The following is a 27,137-nucleotide window of genomic DNA, read 5'->3' as shown; positions in this document are numbered from 1 at the left end:
ATGAAACACTGTCTGATCCTGCACCATCCTTACAATTGTTGCTAAGCTTGATGCATTGTTGCAGCCCCTATTGTCAATCCATTTCATTGAGAGTCTTCTTCTATTCCTACTTTACTAATCATAATGTCTTTCTCCTGGAACTGGTCTTTCCTGATAACATGTCCAAAGACTACACTTCTTTCAAGATAGACAAGTCCAAGAAAACACCCACGTAGATAATTCATTTAGTATGTTCTTTGAGGTCACTGAATTCTTTCAACCCATTTCAAATGAGTAAATTTCTTCTCTACCTCAGTAATCCTCTTCCATATTTGCATAATAATAGCCTATTCATGGCTAGGTTTGGTGACAAGTTGACTGGGCCACAGGAGTTAATATATGTAAAGAGTTCAGAATAATACCTGGCACAAAATAAGAAAATATTAGTTATTGTTGCTATGATCATCATGATCAAAGACTCTCAATGCCCATATGCTGTTTTGGGGTTTATCAATTAATAGCTAGTAATTCCTCATGATGTGAACTAATACAATGTAATCAACTCCATAAAAAAGATCTGCTATGAAAAAATCTTACCATAGTGAATGATGGGGGGAGTGCGGAGTGGAGATCCAAAGCCCACTAGTAGGCCACTGGAGATCCCCTTGCAGAGGGGTCTCGGGGAGGAGATGAGCCAGTCAGGGTGTGATGTAACAATGATGAGAAATACAACTTTCCTCTAGTTCCTAAAGGTTTCCTCCCCGCTCCCACTACCATGACTTGAATCCTATCTTGCAAGACTGGCTAGACCAGAGGAGGTACACTGGTACAGATAGGAACTGAAAATAAAGGGAATCCAGGATGGATGAGCCCTATAGGACCAGTGGTGTGAGTGGCAAAACAGGGAGGGTAAAGGGAGAATGGGTAGGAAAGAGGGAACCGATTACATGGAACTGTGTGTGACCTCCTCCCTGGGGGACAGACAACCGAAAAGTGGATGAAGGGAGACGTCGGACAGGGCAAGATATGACAAAATACCCATTTATAAACTATCAAGAGCTCATGCGGGAGGGGGGAGTGGGGAGGGAGGGGAAAAATGAGGACCTAATGTCGGGGGTTTAAATGGAGAGAAAATGTTTTGAGAAACATTTGTACAAATGCGCTTTACACAATTGATGTGTGTATGGATTGGGATAACAGTTGTATGAGCCCCTAATAAAATGTTAAAAAGAAAAAAAAAAAAAAAAGATCTGCTATGAGTACCTAATGCATTGTAAGATTGGGGTGGAATACACCATGCTTACTTAGATCACAGCCCTGATGAAAAGCCCAATAGAAAAAAATGTTTCCTCAGGGGTATGACCTGCTTCCAATGTAAGTGGATGCTGTGGAAAAGCTTACTTGCTTTTTCCTGGGTCTGTATTTTGTTATCTGGTTCATCAATCTCTGGTTCTTTGGCCTTGAGCAAACAGTCTGCCATTTGAGCCAATGGCCTGCCATTTGTCAGCAACCAGTATCTGACCTGCTAACTTTGCATTCACACACCTCTGCAGCCAGAAGCCTAACCTGCTAACCCAGGATTCAGTCATCTCTTTAGCCACAAAAACTATCTTCTTTCTGTGAATCTTGGATTCATAAGTCTCCACAGCTTTCTGAGTCAGGACTCCTCTCACCAAGACGACTTGGCTCCTACTACTGCTGAGTACCCAATCTGCCAACATCAGAGACCATCACTGAATCTGAGAAATGAGACCATTCCTCATGGACACCAATCAGCAAACTGGTAGTAGGTTAATTACATTAGGGCATTTCCTTCCTGTAAAGGGCAATATTTTATTCTTATTGGAGTAGACATTTACTCTGGATACAGATTTGCCTGCCCTGTATATAATGCTTCTGTCAAAAACACCATCTGTAGACTTAGAAAATATCTTTCCTAGTGGCACGGTATTCCATATAGCATTGCCGTAGATCAAGGGACTCACTTCAAAGCAAATGGAATAAGGCATGGACCCATACTCATGGAATCCTCTGGTCTTGGAAAGCTCCCTATCATCCTGAAACAGCTACCTTGATAGAATAATTAAGTTGTCTTCTAAAGACACAATTATAGTGCCAGATAGGTGATAAAACCTTGCAGAATTAGGGCAGTTTTCTTCAAGAGGCCTATATTCTCTAAACTAGGGTATAATACATGGTGCTGTTTCTCCAACAGCCATGATTCATGAATCCAGGAACCAAGGAAAGAAGCTGAAGTGACACCACTCACTATTACTTGTAGTGACCACCCACATTTTTCACTGAGACCTATTATGTTCATTAGGTCTGGAAGTCTTAATTCCAAAGGGAGGAATACTTCCACCTGGAAATATAACACTGATTCCATTCAACTGGAAGTTAAGAATGTGGACACTCCTGGCCTGTGTCAGAATCAACAAGCAAAGAAAGGAGTTACTGCACCGACTGGTGTACCTGATCCTGATTACTCGGGGAAATTGAAGTGATATTACATAAGGGAGACAAACATCTGGAATGCAGGAGATTCCTTAGGATGTCTCTTAGTACTATTACGCTCTGTAATTTTAAAAAATTGGTAAACTACAGCAAATCAATTCTGACATGGCTATTAATAGCCCAGACCTTTCAGTAATGAAGGTTTGGGTCACCTACCAAACAAAGAACAACCAAGTGCTTGCTGAGACAAAAAGAATACAGAATGAGTGGTGGAAGAAGCTAGTTCTAAATACTAGCTACAGCCATGTGATCAGGTGTAGAAATGAGGGCTGTGTTATTATGAGTTTTTCCCCTTATTTTTGTTCGTTCACTTATAAAATATAAGTTGTAGATGGGGATAGTTTATTTTCAGTTACATGCATGTTAGCTGTATCATGTAAAGAGCAAGGATGACTTTATAAATATCTTTATTTAGAGATTATATATAGTTTAGGGAGACTTGTAGAGGTGCCAAGTTCACAACTGTGATAGATTTTGTGTTAACTTGACTGGGCTGAATTCTCAGTGTTTTGGCAATTAAGACTTAGTATCCCTCGTGATGTAACCTAACACAATGTAATCAATTCTATAAAGGGGTCTTTTATGAGCAGCTAATCAACTATAACATTAGGATGAGATACAACTTTACCTAGATGAGAGTCTGATGCAATCCATTAAAAGAACTCTAAATATCAGTACTACTGTTATAAACTCATGGTATTCATCTTCGGTGTTACCCAGAAATCCTCCTATGAGAGAGCTTCAAAGAGTTCTTCAAAAAGAATTGTAAAGTTCTATTATATCTTCACTCCATTTTTCTATGAATTTTTTAAAGCACCCTCATATTTCCTTTTTGCATTTGACATCTCCTATGATTTAGAATAAATGGAACCCTAGTGTGCCAAGTGTTGGACTGCTAGCCAAAAGGCTGGCAGTTCAGTCCCACCAGTGACTTCTTGGAAGAAAGATGAGATTATCTGCTCTCCCTAAATATTTACAGCCTCGGAAATCCTAAGGAGCAGTTCTATTCTGTCCTAAGACGCTGTGATGAGTCTGAATCTACTTAACAGCAATGAGTATTTCTTATAACAGTTATCTCAGGCTTGTACTATTCTCCCAAATCTACCCACCCCATCTACCTCTGCTTCTACTCTCAGCAGATGATCTATTCTCCTACTTCTCTGGAGACAGTAATGGAATTAGAACTACCACAACTTCCTTCTACTGAATCTATAAAACTACTTTAGCTGTACGTATCTAAAGTACCTTCCTTTCCTTCCTAGCACAATAAAAGAGATGTCTCTCCTGTCTACAGCTGATCTTGTGTTCTGTGCTATAGAGTTTAACCACCACCCTCCCCACCTTATAAAGCAGAGGTTCTCAAAGTGTGGTCCCCAGTCAGTAGCATCAGCATTATTCAAGAACCTGTTAAAAATGCAAATTTTTAGGCCTCATTACAGACCTACTAAATTAGAAACTCTGGAGTTGGAGCCCAGTAATCTGTTTTTTAACAAGACCTGTAGGTGATTCTGATGCATGTTAAAGTTTAAGAGTCACACGCTAAGGCATTATTATCTATCCCCTTTCTTGCATCTATAACCTCCTTCTCAAGCTCAATTGTTCTCTTTCCCGAACCACTGCAATAGCCTCCTACTTAATCTCTCAACGTACAGTCTTCCCCCCAGTCTACTCAATACAGTTATATATGATTGTAATTCCTTGCTTAAAACTCTTAAATGACATCCCACTAATCTTAAAATAAAGACAAAGATCAGTATCTTAAGACCTCAAGTCTCTTCATAGCTCTCAAGGTCATTTTTTCACTAGCACTCTTGCTGTTTGCTCATCAAAACCACTCTCAATTACTTGACACTCCAGACAACTCTGAATCTTTTCTTTGTCTGAAATAATTTTCCCGTGTCTTCTAATTTCTACTTGAGCTTCAATCTCAATTTAAACTTTCCCTCTTTTAAACTTTATTTCCCCTTAGACTTTACTTGTGTTTAGTATTTACTTTAGGTTCTCACAACTTCCTGTACTCATCCTCTCATACCCTGCATCATGCTTAAAAGTATTTAACATTTAAAATTTTAATGTATGCTGACCTTCCCCGAGTATAAGCTCCATTAAGGCAAAAATCAGTTTATCTATTTATTAGAATAACCCTAGTGCCTAGCTTATTATAATAATGTGAACATAGTAGATGCTCAATAAATATTTGCTGACACAACTACCTACTACAATCCTACACATCTCTTACACATACACACTACCTGCATGCTCAAGTGGATCATTTTCTCTTTTGTGTTTCTAAAGTAGTGTGTATATTAATCTATTACTGCAATCATCACTGAGTCCCCACTAGACAGTAAACTTCCTGAGAGCAGGATTATGTTTGGTTTACCTTTATATCTCAAGCTCTTAGAGACCTGACACTAATAATAGCAAACCAAAACCAAACTCACTGCCACAGGGTCAATGCCAACTCATAGAGGCCCTATAGGACAGAGTAGAACTGCCCCTGTGGGTTTCCAAGACTGCAAGTCTTTAAAGGTAGAAAGCTCCATCTTACACCCAAGAAGTGACTGGTGGTTTCGAACTACTGACCTTGCAGTTGGCAGCCCAACTCATAGTCACTACACCACCAGGGCTCCAACATTAATAATAGGTTTCTTTAAATCAGGGGTTCTCAACCTGTGGGTCAAGACCCCTTTGAGGGTCGAACGATCCTTTCACAGGGGTTGCCTAAGATCATCGGAAAATAAAATTTACATGTTGCCTACCTTATCTGCTTTCTTTGAGGAACATGACACTGAATCAGACAAAAGGATTATGATGATAATTTCTGTGAAAGAACATTTGCACATGCTTGCAGACGAAATTTCATCGTACTTTCCAAATCTACCTAACACTCCATGTGCACTTGCCAGAAGCCCATTCCCAGTCAAAGTTGGAGATGTTCCTGAGACAGCACAAGAGGAGTTCATTGAACTTATTAACAGTGATGCAGTGAGAACTGATTTCTCTACAATCCCAGTTACAAAATTCTGGATCAAGTGTTTGCAGTCACATCCTGTTCTGTCTGAGACTGTGTTGCACCTTCTTCTTCCATTTGCAACAACATATCTTTGTGAAACAGGGTTTTCCAGCTTGTTGGTTATCACGTCTAAATACAGAAGTAGACTTGTTGTGGAAGATGATCTTCCTTGTGCTCTTGCAAAGACTGCCCCGAGAATTTCTGATCTGGTGAGAAAGAAGCTATCTCAACCTTCGCACTGATGTTGGCTTTTTAAGCATACTGTTGCAAAATGTAGCAATGTAGTTTACTGTTGTTATATTAAGACTGTTACCCATGCTACACCATGCTTCAAGACAAATTTTCATTTATTTGTAATTAGAAATAACTATTTCACAATATATAATTACATATTGTTTTTGTGATGAATCTCTATGCTTTAATTATATTCAATTTGTAACAATGAAAATACATCCTGCATATCAAATATTTACATTATGATTCATGACAGTAGCAAAATTACAGTTATGAAGTAGCAATGAAGATAATTTTATGTTTGGGGGTCACCACAACATGAGGAACTGTATTAAAGGGTCACGGCATTAGAAAGGTTGAGAACCACTGCGGGGAGAGGGGGGCGAGTTTGTGTAAAGGGGAGCTCATATCAAGGAGTCCAAGAAGGGAAGGAATGTTCTGAAACTGATTGTGATAGAACTGTACAACACTGCTTGATGTGATTGAACTATGGAATGATGTATCTCTATTAGCTCCCAATAAACTGGTCTTGGGAGAAAACAAAAGAAACAGAAAAACAAACAAACTCCATAGAATAGAGTAGAGCTGCTCCACAGGGTTTCTGAGATTACTGATCTTGGTGGCAGCAGACTGCCTTATCTATCTTCTGACGAGGAGCTGGTGGGCTAGACTCTTTTGGTTTTAGTAAGCAACCTATTGTCTAACCCCCACTGAGCCACCAAGGTGCCTTAAAACTTATAACTCTAACTTTGCACTGCTAGACGTTTTTTCTCTCTCAATATTAAATCTGAGTTACAATTCTAATTATGCTATTTGTTAGCTGCAAGATCACAGGCTAATTAACCTCTTTGGGCCTCAGTTTCCTCATCAGGAAACCAGGGTTTATTATAACTACTTAGAAATATTGTTATGAAAATTAAACAAAATGACACAGTACAATGATTAGCACACACCGTGACTGGCATATTAAGAGCCTCCCCACTCTGGCTTCAACTCTATAGAGACAACTAGGACAAAGCAAATACAAAAATAAGTCGCAGCAATCAAGGGAGACTGAGCACAGAGCGAGCCACTCCTTTTCATCATTCTCCTAGGAAGATCAACAATGAAGAAGCAGAAGAAACAGAATAAACTCTACTGGTGGCGACTCTGTGCATACACAGCTTGGAGAGAATTCACCCCAGAGACCTACTGACTAATGACCACATCCAGCTCCTCAGCTCAGCAGGTCATGTCTTAATCTGCAGAACTAGGAAGCAGGGTTAATTTGGACTGGAATAGAACTACCTGTTAAGGATGTGTTTACAAGGGGGAAATGGGGTGGAGGAGGAGAATTTAACTGCAACCACATCAATCAAGTGTTTTGCAATCTGGCAGAAAACACTGCAGAACTGTTGGTGGAGACTAACACCCACATAACTGCACTTACCTGTAGCCAAGAACCAGCTTAGACTAAATAATGAGTTGTTTTCTGCTGTTACCAAACAATAGCCAAACTTGCAAGGAGTCAGTATCTCTAAGGTCAAATTACCCTTGCCCCTCTATGCAGCACCAAATAACAGAACACCAGGATGCTTTATGCATATATCCCACGGCCTTGGAGCACTGCACATGCCACATGAGCTTCAATGCTCTGTGTGCCAAAAGTTGGGAGCAGATTTCACAGCTCCTCTGCTCCTTTTTCATAACATGCTTACCTCTTCAGAGTCACTGGTAATCAGATCACCTACTTCCTTGGAGTCATTCTTTATGAAATGCTGTGTGACTACAGGTGTGGTAACTACTTCTTCAATGGAACTATCTCTCTTCTGAAGCTTCCTGATTAAGCTCTGCTGGACACTGGAAGATACAGCAGGTGTGAATGGTGCTCTGGGTGGGCTCTGCCTCCTCCAAGATGACCTGCTCCAACCTAGCCCCAGAAGATGTGGTACATCATCTTCAGGTGGAAAGCCCAAGCCATGTTCGGTTTGAAATGGTTTTAAAAACACCAGCATAGAATTGGAAGAGTCTGTCCTAAAAGCCCGGCAGCTCTGGGGCCTGCTGCAGTTAGCCTGAATGCAAATCCCTTCTAGCCACCAAAAAACATGGCAGGCAGAGTCCTGACAGCAGGCAGCCCGACATGACTGGAGAGTGGGGGTTCCTTCAAGAAGCCGGAGGTGATTTTCTCCCCCAGATCTCAGGCCAACTCCAAATTGTGTCTTCCCCTGCTGGCACCTGCTCTCACTGGCATCTAAAAACAAAGAATGAAAACATTTTAAGATGAAATCACAACAGAGTCGACTGCTACTCAAGGAGCCCTGAATGCTAACATTTGAGTCTATTTTGAAGTCTAGTTTTTAAAGAAGGTGGGAAAGCTTTCTAGTGAATGGAACAGAGAAAGCAAAAAAGAAAGCCCTTTGGCTCAAGACATTTTAGCTTGTCTAAGTATTGTTTCACATTTGCCACTGGTTCCTCTTCTTAATGAGTCCAGTGGTTCTCAACCTGGGGGTCGCGACCCCTTTGGGGGCCGAACAACCCTTCACAGGGATTGCCTGATTCATAACAGTAGCAAAATTACAGTTATGAAATAGCAACAAAAATAATTTTATGGTTGGTGAGGGGTGGTCACCACAACATGAGGAACTGTATTAAAGGTTGAGGCATTAGGAAGGTTGAGAAACACTGACAGACCTTTACACAGAACCCAGTTCATGAAACACATAACACAGAACCTATTCTAGTTGAAATGTATGGAAGGGTGGGGAGAAGCAGAAGCCCATCACTTTGAACCTCCCGCTCATCTCCAGAGCATTTCTCAAAGGCAGTGTGAAGACTATGGAACCAGTGGAACAGGTTACTGACATGCTGGAGTATTTCTCTCCCAATATATTTGACAGCAACATGAACTGAACAACTCTTCGAGTTACAGGTACTTTCATGTTCTACTAGCTATCTTGTATAAGTCATGTGGTTTTGAACATCACAGTATTAGCCACAGCAGCAGTCATGTTCATCTGTGAGAGGGATTCTGCTACAAGGAACTTTCTAAAACTAGGAAATATAAGCATGTGTGTGTGTGTATATATATACACACACACACACACACATGCTTTTATATATATATATATACATACATGCTTATATATATAATTATAGGGATATAAGTCTATGTACATATATTTATATCAGAATTAAGGTAGCACACGGACATTGGGCCTCTACTCAAGGCCCAATGTCCGTATGCTACCTTAATTAATGCAAGAATGCTTTGTTCTAATAACCTGGCATTCTGTGATGCCCACCTTCCCCACACTTTCACTGAAGACAAAATGGGTGCATAAGCAAATGTGAAGAAAGCAGATGGTGCCCAGCTATTAGAAGATATAGCATCTGGGGTCTTGAAGGCTTGAAGTTAAGCAGCCATCTAGCAGGGAAGCAACAAAGCCCACAGGGAAGAAGCACACCAGCCTGTGTGATCATGAAGTGTTGATGGGATCAGGTATCAGGCATCTAAGACCAAAAACAATCATATTGATGCGAATGAGGGTGGTCGCAGTGGAGACCCAAAGCCCATCTGTAGACAATTGGACATCCCCTCACAGAAGGGTCACAATGAAGGGACAAGCCAGCCAGGGTGCAGTATAGTACCAATGAAACACACCAAATGACCCGAGTTCTACCTTACAAATCCTGCTAGACTGGAGCACATACATTGGTACAGATAAGAGCTCTCAACACATGGAATTCAGGACAGATAAACTCAGGAACAGTAATGGGAGGAGTGATACCAGGAGGGGAGAGGCGAAGGGGAAGAAAGGGGGAACTGATCGCAATGATCGACTTATAACACCTACAGCCCCCTCCAGGGGGACGAACAACAGAAAGGCCGGTGAGGAGAGGCAGCAGATGGTATAAGATATGAGAATAAATAATAATTTGTAATTTATCAAGGGTTCCTGAGGGTGGGAGGGTGGGGGAAGGAGGGGAAAAAGAGGAGCTGATACCAAGGGCTCAAGTAGAAAGAAAATGCTTTGAAAATGATGGCAACATGCACAAATGTGTCTAATATAATTGATGTATGGATTGTTAGACGAGCTATAAGAGCCCCAAATCAAATGTTTTTTTTAAAAAAGGAACTTTCTAATGGCAAGCCATATTACGATTAGAAACAAAGTACAACAAGCCTACTACTATTAACCTAAATAATATGATACAAAATTCTAGCTAATTTGCCTATGGATAAACTTTTGGCTGTTGAGTTACCTCAGGCATGACATTGATTTTCTGGAAATATTATTTCACTTTTGTTTGTTCAAATACAGTGAAATGAAGTTGTTATACACAGTTATTTTAAGGTATAATAGATGTCCTTAACAAGCTGTGATCAAGATTATATAAGGCCAGAACCAGGGGGAGGCAAGAAGGCCATCTCATCAAATTAACAGCAAACTTGATTTGTATGATTCTGAGAGTGAGAGCTTCTTAATTTTGAGCCCTAAGTCCCTCTTTGTTACTTCGCTCTAGGCTTGGTCCAGGGTCATAACATAAAATATGTAAAATATGCAAGACCAGATTCCCCCAGGGTACGAGCTATTCTGTAGGTAGATTCATTGTTACCCGTTGACAAGATGTAGTGTTACATTGGACGTTTTGCTGAGTGAAAGTAGTCAAGCACTACACGGATCAATATTGTATGAAAGTGCTGTTCTAAAAAACCAAGGAAAAGTTTTCACACAAAAAGGAACCAGCTTTGATGGTGACCCGGGTGGGAGGTGATGCGAGAAGAGGGGAAGACACAGGTTAGAGCAGTGGATTCCAACCTTCCTAATGCTGCGACCCTTTAATACAGTTCCTCATGTTGTGGTGACCCCCAACCATAAACTTATTTTCATTGCTACTTCATAACTGTCATTTTGCTACTGTTATGAATCATCATGTAAATATCTGATATGCACGATGTATTTTCATTGTTACAAATTGAACATAATTAAAGCATAGTGATTCATCACGAAAACAATACATAATTATATATTGTGAACTATTTCTTCCTAATTACAAATAAATGAAATTTTGTCTTGAAGCATTAAAAAAAAAGAAAAAATATGCAACACAATCAAAGCACTGCAGAGAAGGGTAATTACGTCTGCATGTGCACATAGAGTAAAAAAAAGGGCTATGATGGAATAAAGCAACCACCTGGTAATCAGCCAAAGTCAACCTGACTCCGAGGAAATACATAGTAAATATCCAGTAGACTATACAACCTTCCTCTAGTTCCTAAAGGTTTCCTCCCCGCTCCCACTACCATGACTTGAATCCTATCTTGCAAGACTGGCTAGACCAGAGGAGGTACACTGGTACAGATAGGAACTGAAAATACAGGGAATCCAGGATGGATGAGCCCTATAGGACCAGTGGTGTGAGTGGCAAAACAGGGAGGGTAAAGGGAGAATGGGTAGGAAAGAGGGAACCGATTACATGGAACTGTGTGTGACCTCCTCCCTGGGGGACAGACAACCGAAAAGTGGATGAAGGGAGATGTCGGACAGGGCAAGATATGACAAAATACCCATTTATAAACTATCAAGGGCTCATGCGGGAGGGGGGAGTGGGGAGGGAGGGGAAAAATGAGGACCTAATGTCGGGGGTTTAAATGGAGAGAAAATGTTTTGAGAAACGATGTACAAATGCGCTTTACACAATTGATGTGTGTATGGATTGGGATAACAGTTGTACGAGCCCCTAATAAAATGTTAAAAAAGAAAAAAAAAAAAGAGGAAAATAAATAAATAAATAAATATCCAGTAGACTAAAGGTGGGCAATAATCATGGAAGAGATAAGAGGAAACTAAACGCAAGGCTACTGGACTATTACGTGAAAGCCACTCTGCAATTGTTCTTTAACAGAGAGAAAGATACCCTTGTGCCAACCTAATATTAGACAGAGCAAGGAAGGAGGCCAGAGAATATAGAATTATTTTACAAAAAGATGAAGAAATAGCAACAAAGAGAAAACAGAGCTACCAAAATACCCCTCACTGCCTCCTATCTACCTTCCCTCAGTCACCAGTGGCATGAATCTCATACATTCAAGCTATCTAAGTTTACTGCTGATGAAGATCAAAGACTTCAGCCTTCATTATGGATTGCACCTCAAAAGACAAAATCAGTGAGACCAAACTCTGGTTTCAAATAATCGACAAAACAGATACAGCCCTAGTAAGACTGATCTCAGGGGAAAAGAGAGAAATCACAAATTAGCAAGGCCAGGAATGAAAGAAGAGATATCACTACAGATGCGATAAACCAGGGCCAATAGCCTATAGCATGGGGCCAACTCCAGCTTCTGCGGCTTTTGTGAATTAAGCTGGACCATCATACATTTACATCTATTCATTTGTGCACGGTCTGTGGTTACTTTTGCACTACAATGGCAGAGTTAAGTAATTGCAACAGAAATCTATGGCCCACAAAGACTAAATAGGTGGCCTTTAAGGATAAGTTCCCCAAGTCTTGGGCTAAGAATGTACCTTTACTTAACTTAGCACTTAATACTGATTTAGCCTACTACATCAGAACAAACTCAATGGCAGTAAGTTTGGCTTTCATTTTGGTAGGTGTTAACATATAGGAGATTGATAGATTAAAGTATTTTTGTCTAATTGAAATGCAAACCAATTCATTCAGCAGAAAAGATAACCTCAAAGTTTGTTTTATTAACCTGTATGACATTGATAAGTTTTATATCGAACGTTCACACTTGTGTCATCATTCTTTTCCTGCCTAACCACATAAAACTGTGTTCCTCAACAGCCTTTTTACAATCTGATGACCTCATTCATTAGTTAAGTAAATCTGACACCGGCTTCCTTTATATTTGCGAGAGTGATGTTTTTATCTTTTTGAAATTTATGCTTTCACATCCAAGAGGCTCACATTCACTTACAAAGGCCGCGAAACATAGAAAAATTACTAAATTTCAGGGAACAAAGGGGATCTTTGAAGCACATATAATTCATTCTCCTTTGGAATGACAATCTCTCTAAAACAACTTCAAGTGTTTTCGAGTATTTGAAATTACCTTCTGCAAGTGTATATTCTAAGAGAAATTTTTTCCTTGGGGAATGCTTAAGAACTTATGGCATACCTATCACACATGTTAAAAGATGACTATAAAATTGCTCTGACAAGATAGAAAATTGTTTATAATGGTAAGAATTAAAACAAAATATAAAATTACATATCATATATACTCATGTACGCTGTTTTTCAGCACATTTTAATGCAGTTTTGTGATAAAGTGAGGTGCCTCAGCTGATATTCAGATCGGTTTATACTCAAGTATAGAATCTGTTTAACTACCCAAATGTCTACAAAAGGCCAAGGTTTGGAAGCAAACACCTAATATTCCAATTCAATGTTTACTAAAACCTATTATATGTTAGAAATTATGATAGCTGTTAAGGATACAATGTGGACAAGACACATGTTGTTTTAAGCCTCAAGGACTTTATAGTGAACAAGAGGAGAAAGACAGGACACGTCACCTCAATTCAAAATGACAAGCAATATAACATGAGAAATACCAAGTTCATTTAGAACACACAGAAGAGGCCACCTGTGTTTGGGGAGTCAGAGCAAACTTCTCTAAGGAAGTGATCACTAAACAGGGACCTACAGGATGAGAAAACAAAGCCTAAGGAGATAGGGAGAGGAAACAAGAGTGCTTTAAGCAAAGGCTTTTCACTAAGAATTATTAAGGACTAAAAAGTTATTTACTGTAGTGGAATATCATTTCTTCCCCTATACAATGTCATCTACATCATGGCTCCAGTTACTACTTTCACTCCTATTGCTCCCAAAGATGGATTCACATTTCCAGCCCAGACTGCTTCTCTGTTACCTTGAGGTGATAATGCAAAATGTGATAGTATTTTATCTGCCTGTTATGTAAAACTAACTAAAACCACATGAATTAAGTTATTCTTGATCCTGTCGCTCTTGGATGACCTTCCTGAATCTAGTATTTATTGCTGTTAGCTGCCATTGAGTCCGTTCCAACTCATGGTTCCCCTGTGAAGTACAGAACGAAGCACTGCCCGGTCCTGCACCATCCTTACGATTGTTCTTTGAGCCCATTGTTGCAGCCACTCCTGAATCTAATAGTGGTCTTTAAAGTCTAGTCTCCAGACTAATCTCTTGACCACTTCCTAGACCTTATGTTGGTTTCAAGTCATATTTGGCCTCCTTTCAATTTCTGAGAAGTACTCTGTTCTCTCCTCCCACAGAAAACTAAAATTGTGAACATGGATAACTTTATTCAGGAAGAGGGGAAGGAGCAGACATCTGAGACTCACCTTCAAGTCCCTTTCTCAGCTTGGACCCTAAAGCCTATCACTTCAACCTCTCTAGTTTTGACATTCTTAGCAACTTTACCCACCTGCCTGAGATAATGGCTATCTCAGATGAGACATCTCAACTGGGGGGGCGGGGGGGGGGGGCGAGGGCGGGATTGGTGCCATTGTAAGTAAATGGTCTCCATTCAGACCAGAATTGAGTTCCTTAGCCACATCTTGTGTGTTCCCACCCTCCTTTACTCTTTCTTCATTTTCTACATTAGCCATTTCAGATCTTCTCCATTCTTTTCAAAGAATGCCACCTGCCATCTAGCTATTATCTTTATTTCCTTATTCATCCATCTACACAACAAATATTGAGAACCTGTTTCATCCTTAGGCATTGTTTTGATGGTGCTTATAATTCAGCTTATGATTCATATGGAAAAGACAAAAGTTAAACAAATAGGTGCAATAATCAATGTAAAACTACCAGGCAATATCTGTACTCTGAAGAAATAAAGTTAGCTTTTACATACTTAAAGTTGCCCTGATAGTGCAAACTGTTATTTACTCAACTGCTAGTGGAAAGGTTGGCAAATAGAACCTGCTCAGTGACTCTTTAGGAGTCTGCTTCCATAATGATTATAGTCTAGAAAGTCAGCTGTCACTTGGAGTCATTCAGACTTGGAATCAACTCAACAGCTCCTAATAACAACAACAGAATGAAGACTACTATAACCTTGGAATTCCGCCAATCATCTGGTCTTACTGTGGAAGTCTACATGCTGCTCTGATGCTGGAAGCTATACCACCGTTATTTTGAATGCCAGCAGATATCAACAGTAGACAGATTGAGCAGGGCTTTCAGACTAAGATACACTGGGAAGAAGTTCCTGGAAATCTACTTCGAAAACAATTAACCTCCCCACCCCCCACTATCATGATCCCAACTCTACCTTACAAATCTGGCTAGACCAGAGGATGTACACTGGTACAGATAGGAACTGGGAACACAGGGAATCCAGAGCGGATGATCCCTTCAGGACCAGTGGTGAGAGTGGCAATACTGCGAGGGTGGGTTGGAAACAGGGAACCGATTACAAGGATCTACATATAACCTGCTCCCTGAGGGACAGACAACAGAAAAATGGGTGAAGGGAGACGTTGGACAGTGCAAGATATGACAAAATAATAATTTATAAATTATCAAGGGTTCATGAGGGGGCGGGAAGGGAGGGGGAAAATGAGGAGCAGATGCTAGGGGCTTAGGTGGAGAGCAAATGTTTTGAGAATGATAAGGGCAATGAATGTACAAATATGCTTTACACAATTGATGTATGTATGGATTGTGATAAGAGTTGTATGAGCCCCTAACAAAATGATAAAAAAAATTCACAAGGAAAACCCTTATGACGAGGCAAGACACTGTTGGATATAGTGTTAGAAGAGAAGCTCCTCAGCTTGGAAGACACTCAAGATATGAGGAAGAGCTGTCATCTCACAGAAGACTTCACCTTCATGACATGGAAGAAGTAAAGCTTTTAAGATTGTCGTTTGCACTGAAAAACAAGGTTCCAAGAATTAACAGGAGGCCAATTGTGGAATTTCAATAGAAAGGTACAACATTGAAAGTGTTCACTTATCTATATCAACAAAAAAAAAAATTCAAGATAGCTACCTGGCCAACCAACTGGAAAAGATCCATATTTGTGCCACTCCAAAGAAAGATAATCAAGAGAATGTGGAAATTATCAAACAATATCATCACATGCAAGTAAAGTTTTGTTGAAGATAATTCAAAAAAGGTTGCAATAGTACATTGACAGGGAACTACCAGATATTCAAGCAAGATTCTGAAGAGAACTTGGCACAAGGATACCACTGAAGACGTTAGATGAATCTTGGATAAAAGCAGAGGACACTAGAAAGATGTTTACCTGTGTTTTGACTATTCAAAGGCATTCAACTGTGTGAATAACACAGTTATGTTAACACATTATGGATAACTGTGAGTCATGAGAATTTTGGAACACTTAATTGTGCTCATGCAGAACCTGTAAACAGACCTAGAGGAAGTCGTTCAAACAGAGCCAGGGGAGAGCTGTATAGTTTAAAATCAGGAAAGGTCCTCGTTTTTCCCCATTTTTCCCCTCCCTCCCCGCTCCCCTCTCCCTCATGAGCCCTTGATAATTTATAAATTATTATTTTGTCACATCTTGTGCCAGGGGCTTAAGTGGAGAGGAAATGTTTGAGAATGATGAGGGCAATGAATGCACAAATGCGCTTTACACAATTGATGTATGTATGGATTGTGATAAGAGTTGTATGAGCCCCTAATAAAATGATTAAAAAAATAAAATAAAATAAAATCAGGAAAGGTATATGTCAAGGCTATCTCCTTTCACTATCTTTATTTCTATCTGTATGCTGAGCAAAATATCCCAGAAGCTAGATTGTATAAAGAATAATGAATGTGGAGGAACACTCCTTAACAACCAGCAATATACAGATGAAACAGCCTTGCTTGCTCAAAGTAAAAAAGAAAGGAAACATTCACTGATGGAAGATCAAATGAATTACCGTATACCTCAGCATAAAGAAAACAAAAATCTTCACAACTAGACCAGTAATCAACATCAGGATACACATAGGAAAGACTGAAGTTGTGAAGAATTTCATTTTAGCTAGCTTCACAATCAATGCCCATAAAAACAGCAGTCAAGAAGTCAAACCATATATCTGCATTGGGCAATACTGCTATAAAAGACCTCTTAAGTGTCACTTTGAGGACTGAGTTGTGCCTGATCCAAGTCAAGGCATTTTCAATTGCCTCACGTGAATGAAAAACTAGACAATAAATAATGAAAACCGAAGAACTGATGCCTTTGTTACGGTACTGGCAAAAAATACTGAATATACCATGGGCTGCCAGAATAACAAACAAATGTGCCTTGGAAGAAGTACAACCAGAATAGCAAACGTTGCTCTTAGGTGTTTTGGACATAATATTAGGAGGGACTAGCCTTGGGGAGGGATAGCCTCCTTGATAAAGTGGAGGGTCATCAAAAGAGAGGAAAGTCCTTAAGGAGAGAAACTGGCACAGTGGCTGTACCCATGGGTTCAAACATAGAAACTGAGGATGGCCCAGGGCTGGGAAGAATTTCATTTTGTTGTACATAGGGTCACTCTGAGTGAGGACCAACTCATCTGCATTTAACAACAATAACTATCCCCCATGTTCTGTTTGAATATTTACATCTTGGTATATGGACAGGTTCTAAATGAGCACAATTAGGTGTTCTGTCAATTCCATTCCTCACAATGCTATCTATAACTTGTTATGATTCACACAATAAATGAAACATAAGTAAACATCTTCCTGGTATTCTCTACTCTTAGCCAAGATCCATGATATCCTTCAATGGGTAGTCTGTTAAATCCTGGAGCCTTGTTTTTCACTACTGCCTTCAGTGAGGCATAAGCTCTTCTTTAAATGCTATCAATAATTGATCACATGCTATCTCCTGAAATGACTGAAGAGTGACAAATATTTTTTAAATACTCTTTGTATTGCATCCATCTTCCTTGATGCTTCCTGTGTCATTTGATATTGTGCCCATAGAACCTTTCAACATTGCCATTCAAGGCTTGAATTAGTTCTCTCTTGTTCTTTTAGCTTAAGAAATTCAGGCTTGTTCTAAGAGTTGTAAAAGCCCCCAATAAAATGATCTTTTAATTAAAAAAGAGAATTTGAGGCTTATATTGGGAGTTTTTTAATTTGTTGAATGTGAAAACAATGATATATATAAACCCCCACTTAATTCACAATAAAAATACTGGAAGAAAGAAAAATGCCAAGCACGTTCTTCTTTTTGGTCTTGTATCTTTGGGCATTGTTCATTTTATTGTACTACTATACTTTGTCTTCTAGAAATTTGAAATTTTCTGTTCAGCTCTTTTACATCACCATTTCTTTCATTTGCTTTAGCTACACCTTCTTCATAAGCAAGTTTCATCCATGTTGTTGTTCTCTTTTTGCTTTCCCTTTTCTTTTCTTTTTAAATAACATTTTGCTTTCTTCATGAATGATACTCTTGCTGTCACCCTACACCTTGTCTGAACTTTGATCACGGTTCAATGTGTAAAATCTATTCTTCAAGTGGTCTTTAAAATCAGGTGGGATGTACTCAACGTTTTACTTTGGCTCTCTTGAACTTCTTTTAGTTTAATTTTACTCCTGCATCATTTCTATCACCAAAGCCATATTTTCCAATTACTGATCCTTCTTTGTTTCCAAATTTTGCATTCCGTCACTAGTAATTATCATCTTGCGCATATTTAATCACGTTCAGAAATTGATAAAAATCTTTAATTTTTTTAATCATTGGCATTAGAGTTTGGTGTGTAAATTTGGATAATGGTGGTAGCTCTTGTGGGGGGAAATGCCAGACCCCCCACAACTAGTCACGGGTTCAATAGGCACAATTGTACGGTTGAGATATATAAATACTATATTAAAGTCATAACCCACAAGCTCTTACTGGTGTTCTTTGTAGGCATATGAATATTATGCTATCACTGACAGTGCTGTACTTCAGAGTAAATCTTGAAATGTTTTTTGATGCCAAATGTGACACTATTCCTCTTCAATTTACCCTTTCCAGCACTGTAAACCACGTAAGTGTCCAATTCAAAATAACCAACACCAGTCCATTTCACCTTCCTAATGTCTAGGATATTGATCTTCAAGCATTTGCTACATTCATTTTGACAACTTTCCTAGATGGATACTTCATACATTCAACAACATGATTATTAATGGCTGTCTACAGCTGGTTCTCATTCTGAGTCATGTCACATCAGCAAATGAAGGTTCCTGAAGCTTTACTTCATCTATGAAGGGGTACCCCAAATAGCCCGAAATCCCCACCAAGCTGTGCATTTAAATTTTTTATAAAACAACCTTATTACCTCCAAAGTATTCTCCATTACACTTAATAGAATTGTGAAATCTGCGATTCCATTCTTGGAAACATTTTTCAAACTCATCTGTTTGGATGGCTGACAGCACCTCTCTCTTTTTTTCCCCTGCATCTCTTCTACATTGTCAATTCGCTGTCCTTTCATGTCCCTCTTCATTCGTGGAAACAAAAAGAAGTCACACGGAGCAAGGTCAGGTGAGGCAGGTGCATGGGGCAAGAGAAGCATGCTGGGGTTTTTTGCCAAAAAATGGCACACTGAGATAGCTATATGAACGCGTGCATTGTTGTGGTGGCAAAACCAGTCCCTCGTCTGCCACAAATCAGGCCTTTTCTGTCACGTACTGTTAGGCAATCTTTCCAGAACCTCTAAATAGAAAGTTTGATTAACAGTCTGACCTGGTGGAATGAACTCCAAATACACTATCCCCCTCACATCAAAAAAACAATGAGCATCGTCTTGATCTCTGACTTCATTTGATGAACTTTTTTTGGGTGATGGCATCTTCCACTGGCTTGATTGATGTTTGGTTTTGGGATCGTAAAAATAGTTCCATGTTTCGTCACCAGTAATGGCTTTGGGGAAAGAAGTCTGAGTCCCTTTGGAACTGTTCTTTCAAAGCACAGCATGGTTCCATTCAGTGCTCTTTTAACTGGTCAGGCAGAACCCAAGACACAAATTTCTCATCAACCCTTCTCATTCCCAAATCTTCTGTTAAAATTAACTGAATCCAGTTTCAACATAGTCCAGATAACTTTCCCATTGCTTCAATAGTCCATCATCAGTCTTCAAGCACAAGTGCACACATATTGTGAACATATTCGCCTGTTCGGGAAGTTGACAGGTGTCCAAAAGGAGGTTTGTCATCAATCAATGTTTCACTTTTTAAAAAAATGAGAAAACCACTCATACACTTGAGTTTTTCCAATATTTCTGTCCTTGTAAGCTGTGTTCAAGATCACAACAGTTTCTGTGGCATTTTTCCTGAGCAGGAAACAAAATTTCACAGCTGCACAGTATTCACTTAAATTGAGGTTTAAAATCACTAAAAATGAGGTTCGAGCAAAACTGCTTTCACAAAAAAATTCACTATGACTAGAGAGAACCTTCCCAGGCAACACCACTAGGGGCACTAATTCAGAGTGAGTTGCACAATGCTTGCCTACCAGGAAAAATGCGTACTACAAAACCTCCACTTAGCAGAGCATTTTTCCTTTTTTTTGGGGGGGGTACCCCTTAGTATATCATTAAAGTCAAATCTACTGTGAGGAGGAAGCTCGTCCTCAGTCATATTTTGGTTATCTTCCAACCTGAGGGATTCATCTTTTGGCATTATGTCAGATTATATTCTGCTGCTATTCCTTGGTCAACATTTTTGTTGTTGGGGGGGTTTTGTGGGGGGGTGTTCTTGGTCAGCTTCTTTTGAGAAGTAGAAGCTCTTGGTCAGCTTCTTCCTTGTCTGTCTTAGTTTAGAACAGTGGTTCTCAACCTGTGGGTTGCAACCCCTTTGGAGGTCAAACGACCCTTTCACAGGGGTCACCTAAGACTATCAGAAAATATACCACTCCTCTATGTGTCTCCAGGTGGGTCCGCCCACATGCAGGTCCGCCCACATGACTGCCCAGCATGATGACATCATTGCACCAACCCCATCACATATAGGTGTATGTGACAGGGTTGGTGCCATAATGTACTTAGGTGGACCAGTCACACATGTGTAGAGAACAGCTGCTGTCTAGAGTGCAGCTGCTGTGTTGAAAGCAGCTACTCTGTTAAAAGCAGCAGTACTGGAGGTAAAATTATACTTCATAAATTATAATTAGTAGTTAAATGTAAAATCATGTACTGTGAAATAATCAACTACTGCAAAAAAAAAAGTATTTGTACCATGGGAACTTAATCTGGATGCTGATCGGTCTTTTTATATTCAGCTGTGGTTGATGTGAATACTGCCCCCTTGTGATAGTAACAGGTATGTAAAAAAACAACAACAGAGAATGGTAAATCGTAGGAAACAGCAGGAATTGAGAAACCGGGCAATGTGTTATTTGTTGTGAAGTTCTATTAGCCCATTCTATGAAACCGAACAAACGAAAACACCATTTTGATAGCAAGCATCCGAGCTTTGCCAGCAAGGATACCAACTATTTTAGAAGCACAGCTGATGGACTAAAAAATGCCAGACTTGACACTGGTGGCAAGTACCACAAACAAAATGTAGCAGCCACTGAATCTTCATATTTGGTGGCAATCAGAATCGCCAGAGCTACGAAAACTCACACCATTGCTGAGGATTTACTGTTGCCAGCTGCCAAAGACATTGTACGAGTTATGATTGGAGACGAGTTTGTTACAAAATTGAGTGTAATTTCCTTATCTAATGACACTGTCACAGAAGAACAGATGACATGCCTACTGATCTTCTTGATCAGGTAATCCAGGAAATAAAATCTGCTCCACTTCCAATATTTAGCACCCAGCTTGATGATTCTACAGGGGTTGCAAACTGTTCACAGTTACTGGTTTACGTGAGGTATATTAATGATGGTGACTTTAAAAATAAGTTTCCCTTTTTTTGCAAACCTCTTGAAACGACAACTACTGCACGTGATGTATTTGACACAGTTGGTTCATTTCTAAAAGAGCATAAGATCTCTTGGGAAAAAGTTTATGGTATGTTGACAGATGATGCTACAGCTATGCTAGGAGGTCTATCTGGATTTCAACGTTTTGTACTGAAGGAGTTCACCAAAAGTCATTGGACTCGCTGTATGATTCATCCACAAATATTAGCAATGAAGACACTGCCACAGGAGTTACAAGAAGTAATGAAAGCGTCACAAGTTCTGTCAATGTTTTAAAGGTGAGCACTTTAAACAGTGGACTGTTTTCGCAACTGTGCAATTAGTTAGATGCGCTCAAAAATGCTCTGCTATTTCACACTGAAGTGGGATGGCTGTCAAGAGGAAAAGTTTTTGAGCTTCATGATGAACTCAAAACGTTTTTTTAATCAGAAAGCAAGACTGCTATTTGAAGCACTTTTCAGTGATAAAAGTGATAGTAGTTAGTTGGTTGCCATCTTTGCCATCTTGAATGAGTTAAATTTATCACTGCAAGGATCAAATGCAATATGCCTCGATTTGTCTGAAAAGATTCGATCTTTCCAAATGAAACTTCAGCTTTGGCAAAAAAAATTGGATGAACTTAAAATTTACATGTTGCCTACCTTATCTGCTTTTTTTGAGGAACATGGCATTGAACCAGACAAAAGGATTATGATGATAATTTCTGTGAAAGAACACTTGCACGTGCTTGCAGATGAAATTTCATTGTACTTTCCAAATCTACCTGACACCCATGTGCACTTACCAGAAGCCCATTCACAAAGTTGAAGATGTTCCTCAGACAGCACCAGAGGAGTTTGTTGAACTTATTAACAGTGATGCAGCGAGAACTGAATTCTCTACAATGCCAGTTACAAAATTCTGAATCAAGTATTTGCAGTCATATCCTGTTCTGTCGAGACTGTGTTGTGCCTTCTTCTTCCATTTCCAACAACGTATCTTTGTGAAACAGGGTTTTCCAGCTTGTTGGTTATCAAGTCTAAATACAGAAGTAGACTTGTTGTGGAAGATGATCTTTGTTGTGCTCTTGCAAAGACTGCCCAGAGAATTTCTGATCTGGTGAGAAAGAAGCTATCTCAACCTTTGCACTGATGACTTTTTACGCATACTGTTGCAAAATGCAGCAATGTAGTTTACTGTTGTTATATTAAGACTGTTACCCATGCTTCAAGACAAAATTTCATTTATTTGTAATTAGAAGTAACTATTTCACAATACATAATTACATACTGTTTTTGTGATGAATCGCTATGCTTTAATTATGTTCAATTTGTAACAATGAAAATACATCCTGCTGGATATTGGGCCTTCACTCAAGTACTCCCTCAATGCAAGAACACTTTGTTCTATTAAACTGGCATTCCATGATGCTCACTTTCCTGACACAATTGCTGAAGTCAAATATGTGCATAAGCAAATGTGGTGAAGAAAGCTGATGGTGCCCAGCTATCAAAAGATACAGCATATGGGGTCTTAAAGGCTTGAAGGCAAACAAGTGGCCATCTAGCTCAGAAGCAACAAGGCACACATGGAAGAAGCACACCAGCCTGTGTGATCACGAGGTGTCGAAGGGATCAGTTATCAGGCATCAACGAACAAAAAAATCACATCATTCTGAATGACGGGGTGGGGGAGGAGACAGGTGCAGATTGGGGACCCAAATCCCATCTGTAGGCAACTGGACATCCCCTTACAGAAGGGTCGCGGGGAGGAGATGAGCCAGTCAGGGTGCAGGGTAGCAACAATGAAGCATACAACTTTCCTCTAGTTCTTAAATGTTTCCTCCCCCCACTATCATGATCCCAATTCCACCTTACAAATCCGGCTAGACCAGAGGATGTACACTGGTACAGATAGGAAGTGGAAACATGGGGAATCCAGAACAGATGATCCCTTCAGGACCAGCAGTGAGAGTGGTGATATCGGGAGGGTGGAGGGAAGGTGGCGTAGAAAGGGGAAACTGATTACAAGGATCTACATATAACCCCCTCCCTGGAGCACAGACAGCAGAAAAATGGGTGAAGGGAGACGTCGGACATTGTAAGATATGCTAAAATAATAATAATAATTTATAAATTATCAAGAGTTCATGAGGGAGTGGGGAGCAGGGAGGGAGGGCAAAAAATGAGGAGCTGATACCAAGGAATCAAGTGGAAAGCAAATGTTTTGAGAGTGAAGAGGGTGACATGTACAAATGTGCTTGACATACAATGGATAGATGTATGGATTGTACTTAAGTTATATGAGCCCCCAATAAAATGATTTATTTTTAAAAAGAAAGAAAATACATCCTGCATATCAGATATTTATAATTCAAAACAGTAGCAAAAATACAGTTATGAAGCAGCAACAAAAATAATTTTATGGTTGGGGGTCACCACAACATGAAGAACTGTATTAAAGGGTCACAGCATTAGGTAGGTTGAGAACCACTGGTTTAGAAGCTCTACTGAAACCTGTCTGCATGATTAACCTTGGTAGCATTTGAAAAACCAATGGCTTAGCTTCCAGCATCACAGTAACATGCAAGTCAACACAGTATGTTTTTTTAATATTAGTATCTTCAAACTCTTCCAGCCTCTACCCACTGCCAACTGGAAAACCGGGTCCACATTTTAAGCAGCAACCCACTCTTTCAGTACCAAATATATGTATGTACATACCATTTTCAGGATATTCAAGAAACTGGCATGGTTGCCTTTAAGAAAGGCAGGCTGAAATGAGAAATTTATTCACTCATTACCCTTCAATACCTTTAAAATATATGTGTGTGCATTTATTTTTTAAATAATTTTTAAATTTTAAACAAAATAACGTTTTTCAAACGTTTCCCTGGGTTCTTAAAATGAAGACCAAAATCCTTAATATAATCATCTTTCATGATCTTGCCCCACCACCAATTATGCTCTCCATCCTTCTCTCTGTTCCATCCCTTTATCCTTTCATTCCTTACATGGACCATGCGCCATCCCACCACTGGACCATTGCAAGTGCTGCTCCTCTTGCTGAACTCTTGTCATCTTTCTTTCTCTATTCCATTTGGTAACTATGAAGTGTCCATTTAACAATCGCTCCCTCTGAGAGACCTACTTTGACTTTCCATGCTAGGTCAGGTACCTCTATACCACACTCTGGGTCTTTTTGCTTCTGTCAAAGCAGTTACAATACTTATAAATGTATATTTATAAATGTCTTTCCCTCACTACATTGTTAATTCAAGAATGAAAGAACCTTGCCTATCTCTTTGCTCACCATTCTACCTTTAATGCTAACACAGAGCTTAGCGTACTATTGTATTCAAAACAATTTTTTTAAATGAAGACACAAATAAGTGCATGTGAGCATGTGCATGAATGGAACACTGAAAAAATGAATGAATAAATGAACTACCAAGAAACTAGGTGGCCAGGCATCAGATGGATCATACTAAGAAATCTGGCTTTGAAAGGAGGGAAGGTTCAAAATGCCACAATTAATGAGGCAGGTGAATGATGGTTGGTAGATGAGTAATGCTTAGGAGTAGCTTTATAAATTTCAAAAAGCAGGGGTTTTTACATGAAAGTGGAGGAGTAATGTTCAAGAAGTGACAGTGAGGAGTGATAAGGCCATCAATCCCACCTCCAAATTCACAGGTACATGGGATGGAATAATGAGCAGCCAATCCTTCCAGGTAAGACGGAAGTGTCTTTTTCCAGGACTCAGAAAATTCTCTTTAAAACCAGGGCTCAGAACATTCTGCCTAGTGCCTTAACTATCAAGTCTGAGTATAGAGGCAGTTTAGTAACCCAGTGGATTCTAAACTTGTCACAGTTAAAAATTGGGAGAAGAGGCGAGGTACGTGAGGATGAGGTGAAAAGCACAAAGTTATACAGGGATGTCAAATTAGACTCACAAATCATCATAGTTCAGGTGTTTTATAGCCAGAAAAAGGCTAAGATGGGAAAATATGATAAGGAACTGATGATGAAAGGATGGCTGCCTATCTATCCCTTGGCATAAAGTGGCAAAAGCTCTGAAGCAAATTGCAGAGGATATAATATCAACGAAAATCTTGGAAAAACAGATTTAGACCTGACGGAATTGGTTAAAAGGGGACTGCTGGGATTACAAGGTCAAAGAAAAGGCAGAAAAAAATCCTATCTCCTGATTGCTGCTAGCAGCTCTGATAAAATTTAGATCTTTGAAAGAAAAAGAGATAAAAGCAGGGAGGAAAATGGCTGTCAGACTGAATGTCCTGGGAAGGTCTTTTGTTTTCCACAGCTCCTCAAAGAATGTCACATAAGCTATACAATTGTCTAGGGTAGGAAGGGGAAATGTTTCATAACCCAAACACCTCCCTGCGGTGTGCAATGACCTGCATGGCCTCATTTAGAGACCACATCCATTATACTGGGCCAAAAAGAACAAGTCCACTGAGGGAAGGAATCATCTGGGGAGGGACCTGTACCTCCTTATTGTTGGACTGCTGTAGCCTGGGTGGCATAGTGGTTATGCAATGGTCTACTAACCACAAGGTCAGCAGTTCAAAACCACCAGTAGCTCCATAAAACAAAGACAAGGCGTCCTACAGGGTCACTAGTAGTTGTAATCGACAAGATGGTAGGGAGAGTTTAAAATGACTACTAAAGCCTGGTAATGGGTAAGAGCTCTATAATTCAAGTGAATCTTATCTGACAATCCGATCCTTCATCTTAGCTCAAGGGAATATATGTTGGGAGATAGGGCAGATGATTAGAAATATTTGTATCTTTGACAATGACTACAAGTAAAAGAATCATGAAACCTGGGGAAGGTTAGTTGGCTATAATGTTGTTTAAATAAGTAATTAATCCTACTATTTCCAACTAAATATGGGTGGTTCATTAATCTCTCAAGTCACATACCTAGTTAATGAGATTTGACCAAGTTTAAAAAATAATTATAATAAATTTAACTTAATGTCACTCCAGTATGAGTTCACTAATAAAAATATACAGAATGGAAAATATTTTACCTTCATTGACTGTACCATACAGTTCTTCCTCCTAGAATGAATTCTAATGGTTAAAGGACATGGTTCTAGTTTCAGCTCTAGGAATATCACTTATTGGAAATGTAACCTCTGAAAACAAAGTTAAACTCTCTAAGATTCATTTTCTTATTTATATATTGAGCACACTTCCTTTACCACCTATAGAATTGTTACAAAGCTCAAATGAGGCAATGAATATAAAAATGCTTTGAATGCTGTAGTACTTACAAATGAAAGGCATTATTGTTTCTCTTGGGAAAAATAGTTCATGAGAAGAGGAAGCAGGAAAGTACTGGTAGAGTCAATATTGGATTCTAGAAGTAACTTGGATAAAAGGTAAGATGAAAATAAGATCCAATTTTAGATCAGTTCCTCTCTCTGCCCACGCCACCACAGCCTGGCTCTGCTCCCAGGGCCCAAGCAAAAGCAGTATTAAATCCTTAAAAAAAAAAAAAAAGTCG

At 39.5% G+C, this 27,137-nt stretch overlaps 1 protein-coding gene across 3 annotated transcripts in view; it reads right to left on the bottom strand.

The window, feature by feature from the left end:
* Positions 1-27,137, bottom strand: part of KIAA0319L (KIAA0319 like) — a 133,113-nt gene that overhangs the window by 68,372 nt on the left and 37,604 nt on the right. For all 3 annotated transcript variants that reach the window (XM_045298891.1, XM_045298892.1, XM_045298890.1), the window contains exon 3: positions 7,441-7,973. In XM_045298891.1, the coding sequence (XP_045154826.1) occupies positions 7,441-7,973 (533 nt within the window). The remainder of the gene's footprint in view (positions 1-7,440; positions 7,974-27,137) is intronic.

Source organism: Echinops telfairi, unplaced genomic scaffold (assembly GCF_000313985.2).
Source record: "Echinops telfairi isolate 266 unplaced genomic scaffold, ASM31398v2 ScPeMD7_7457;HRSCAF=8495, whole genome shotgun sequence".
Classification (NCBI taxonomy): domain Eukaryota; kingdom Metazoa; phylum Chordata; class Mammalia; order Afrosoricida; family Tenrecidae; genus Echinops; species Echinops telfairi.
This window is presented reverse-complemented; position numbering and strand designations above follow the sequence as displayed.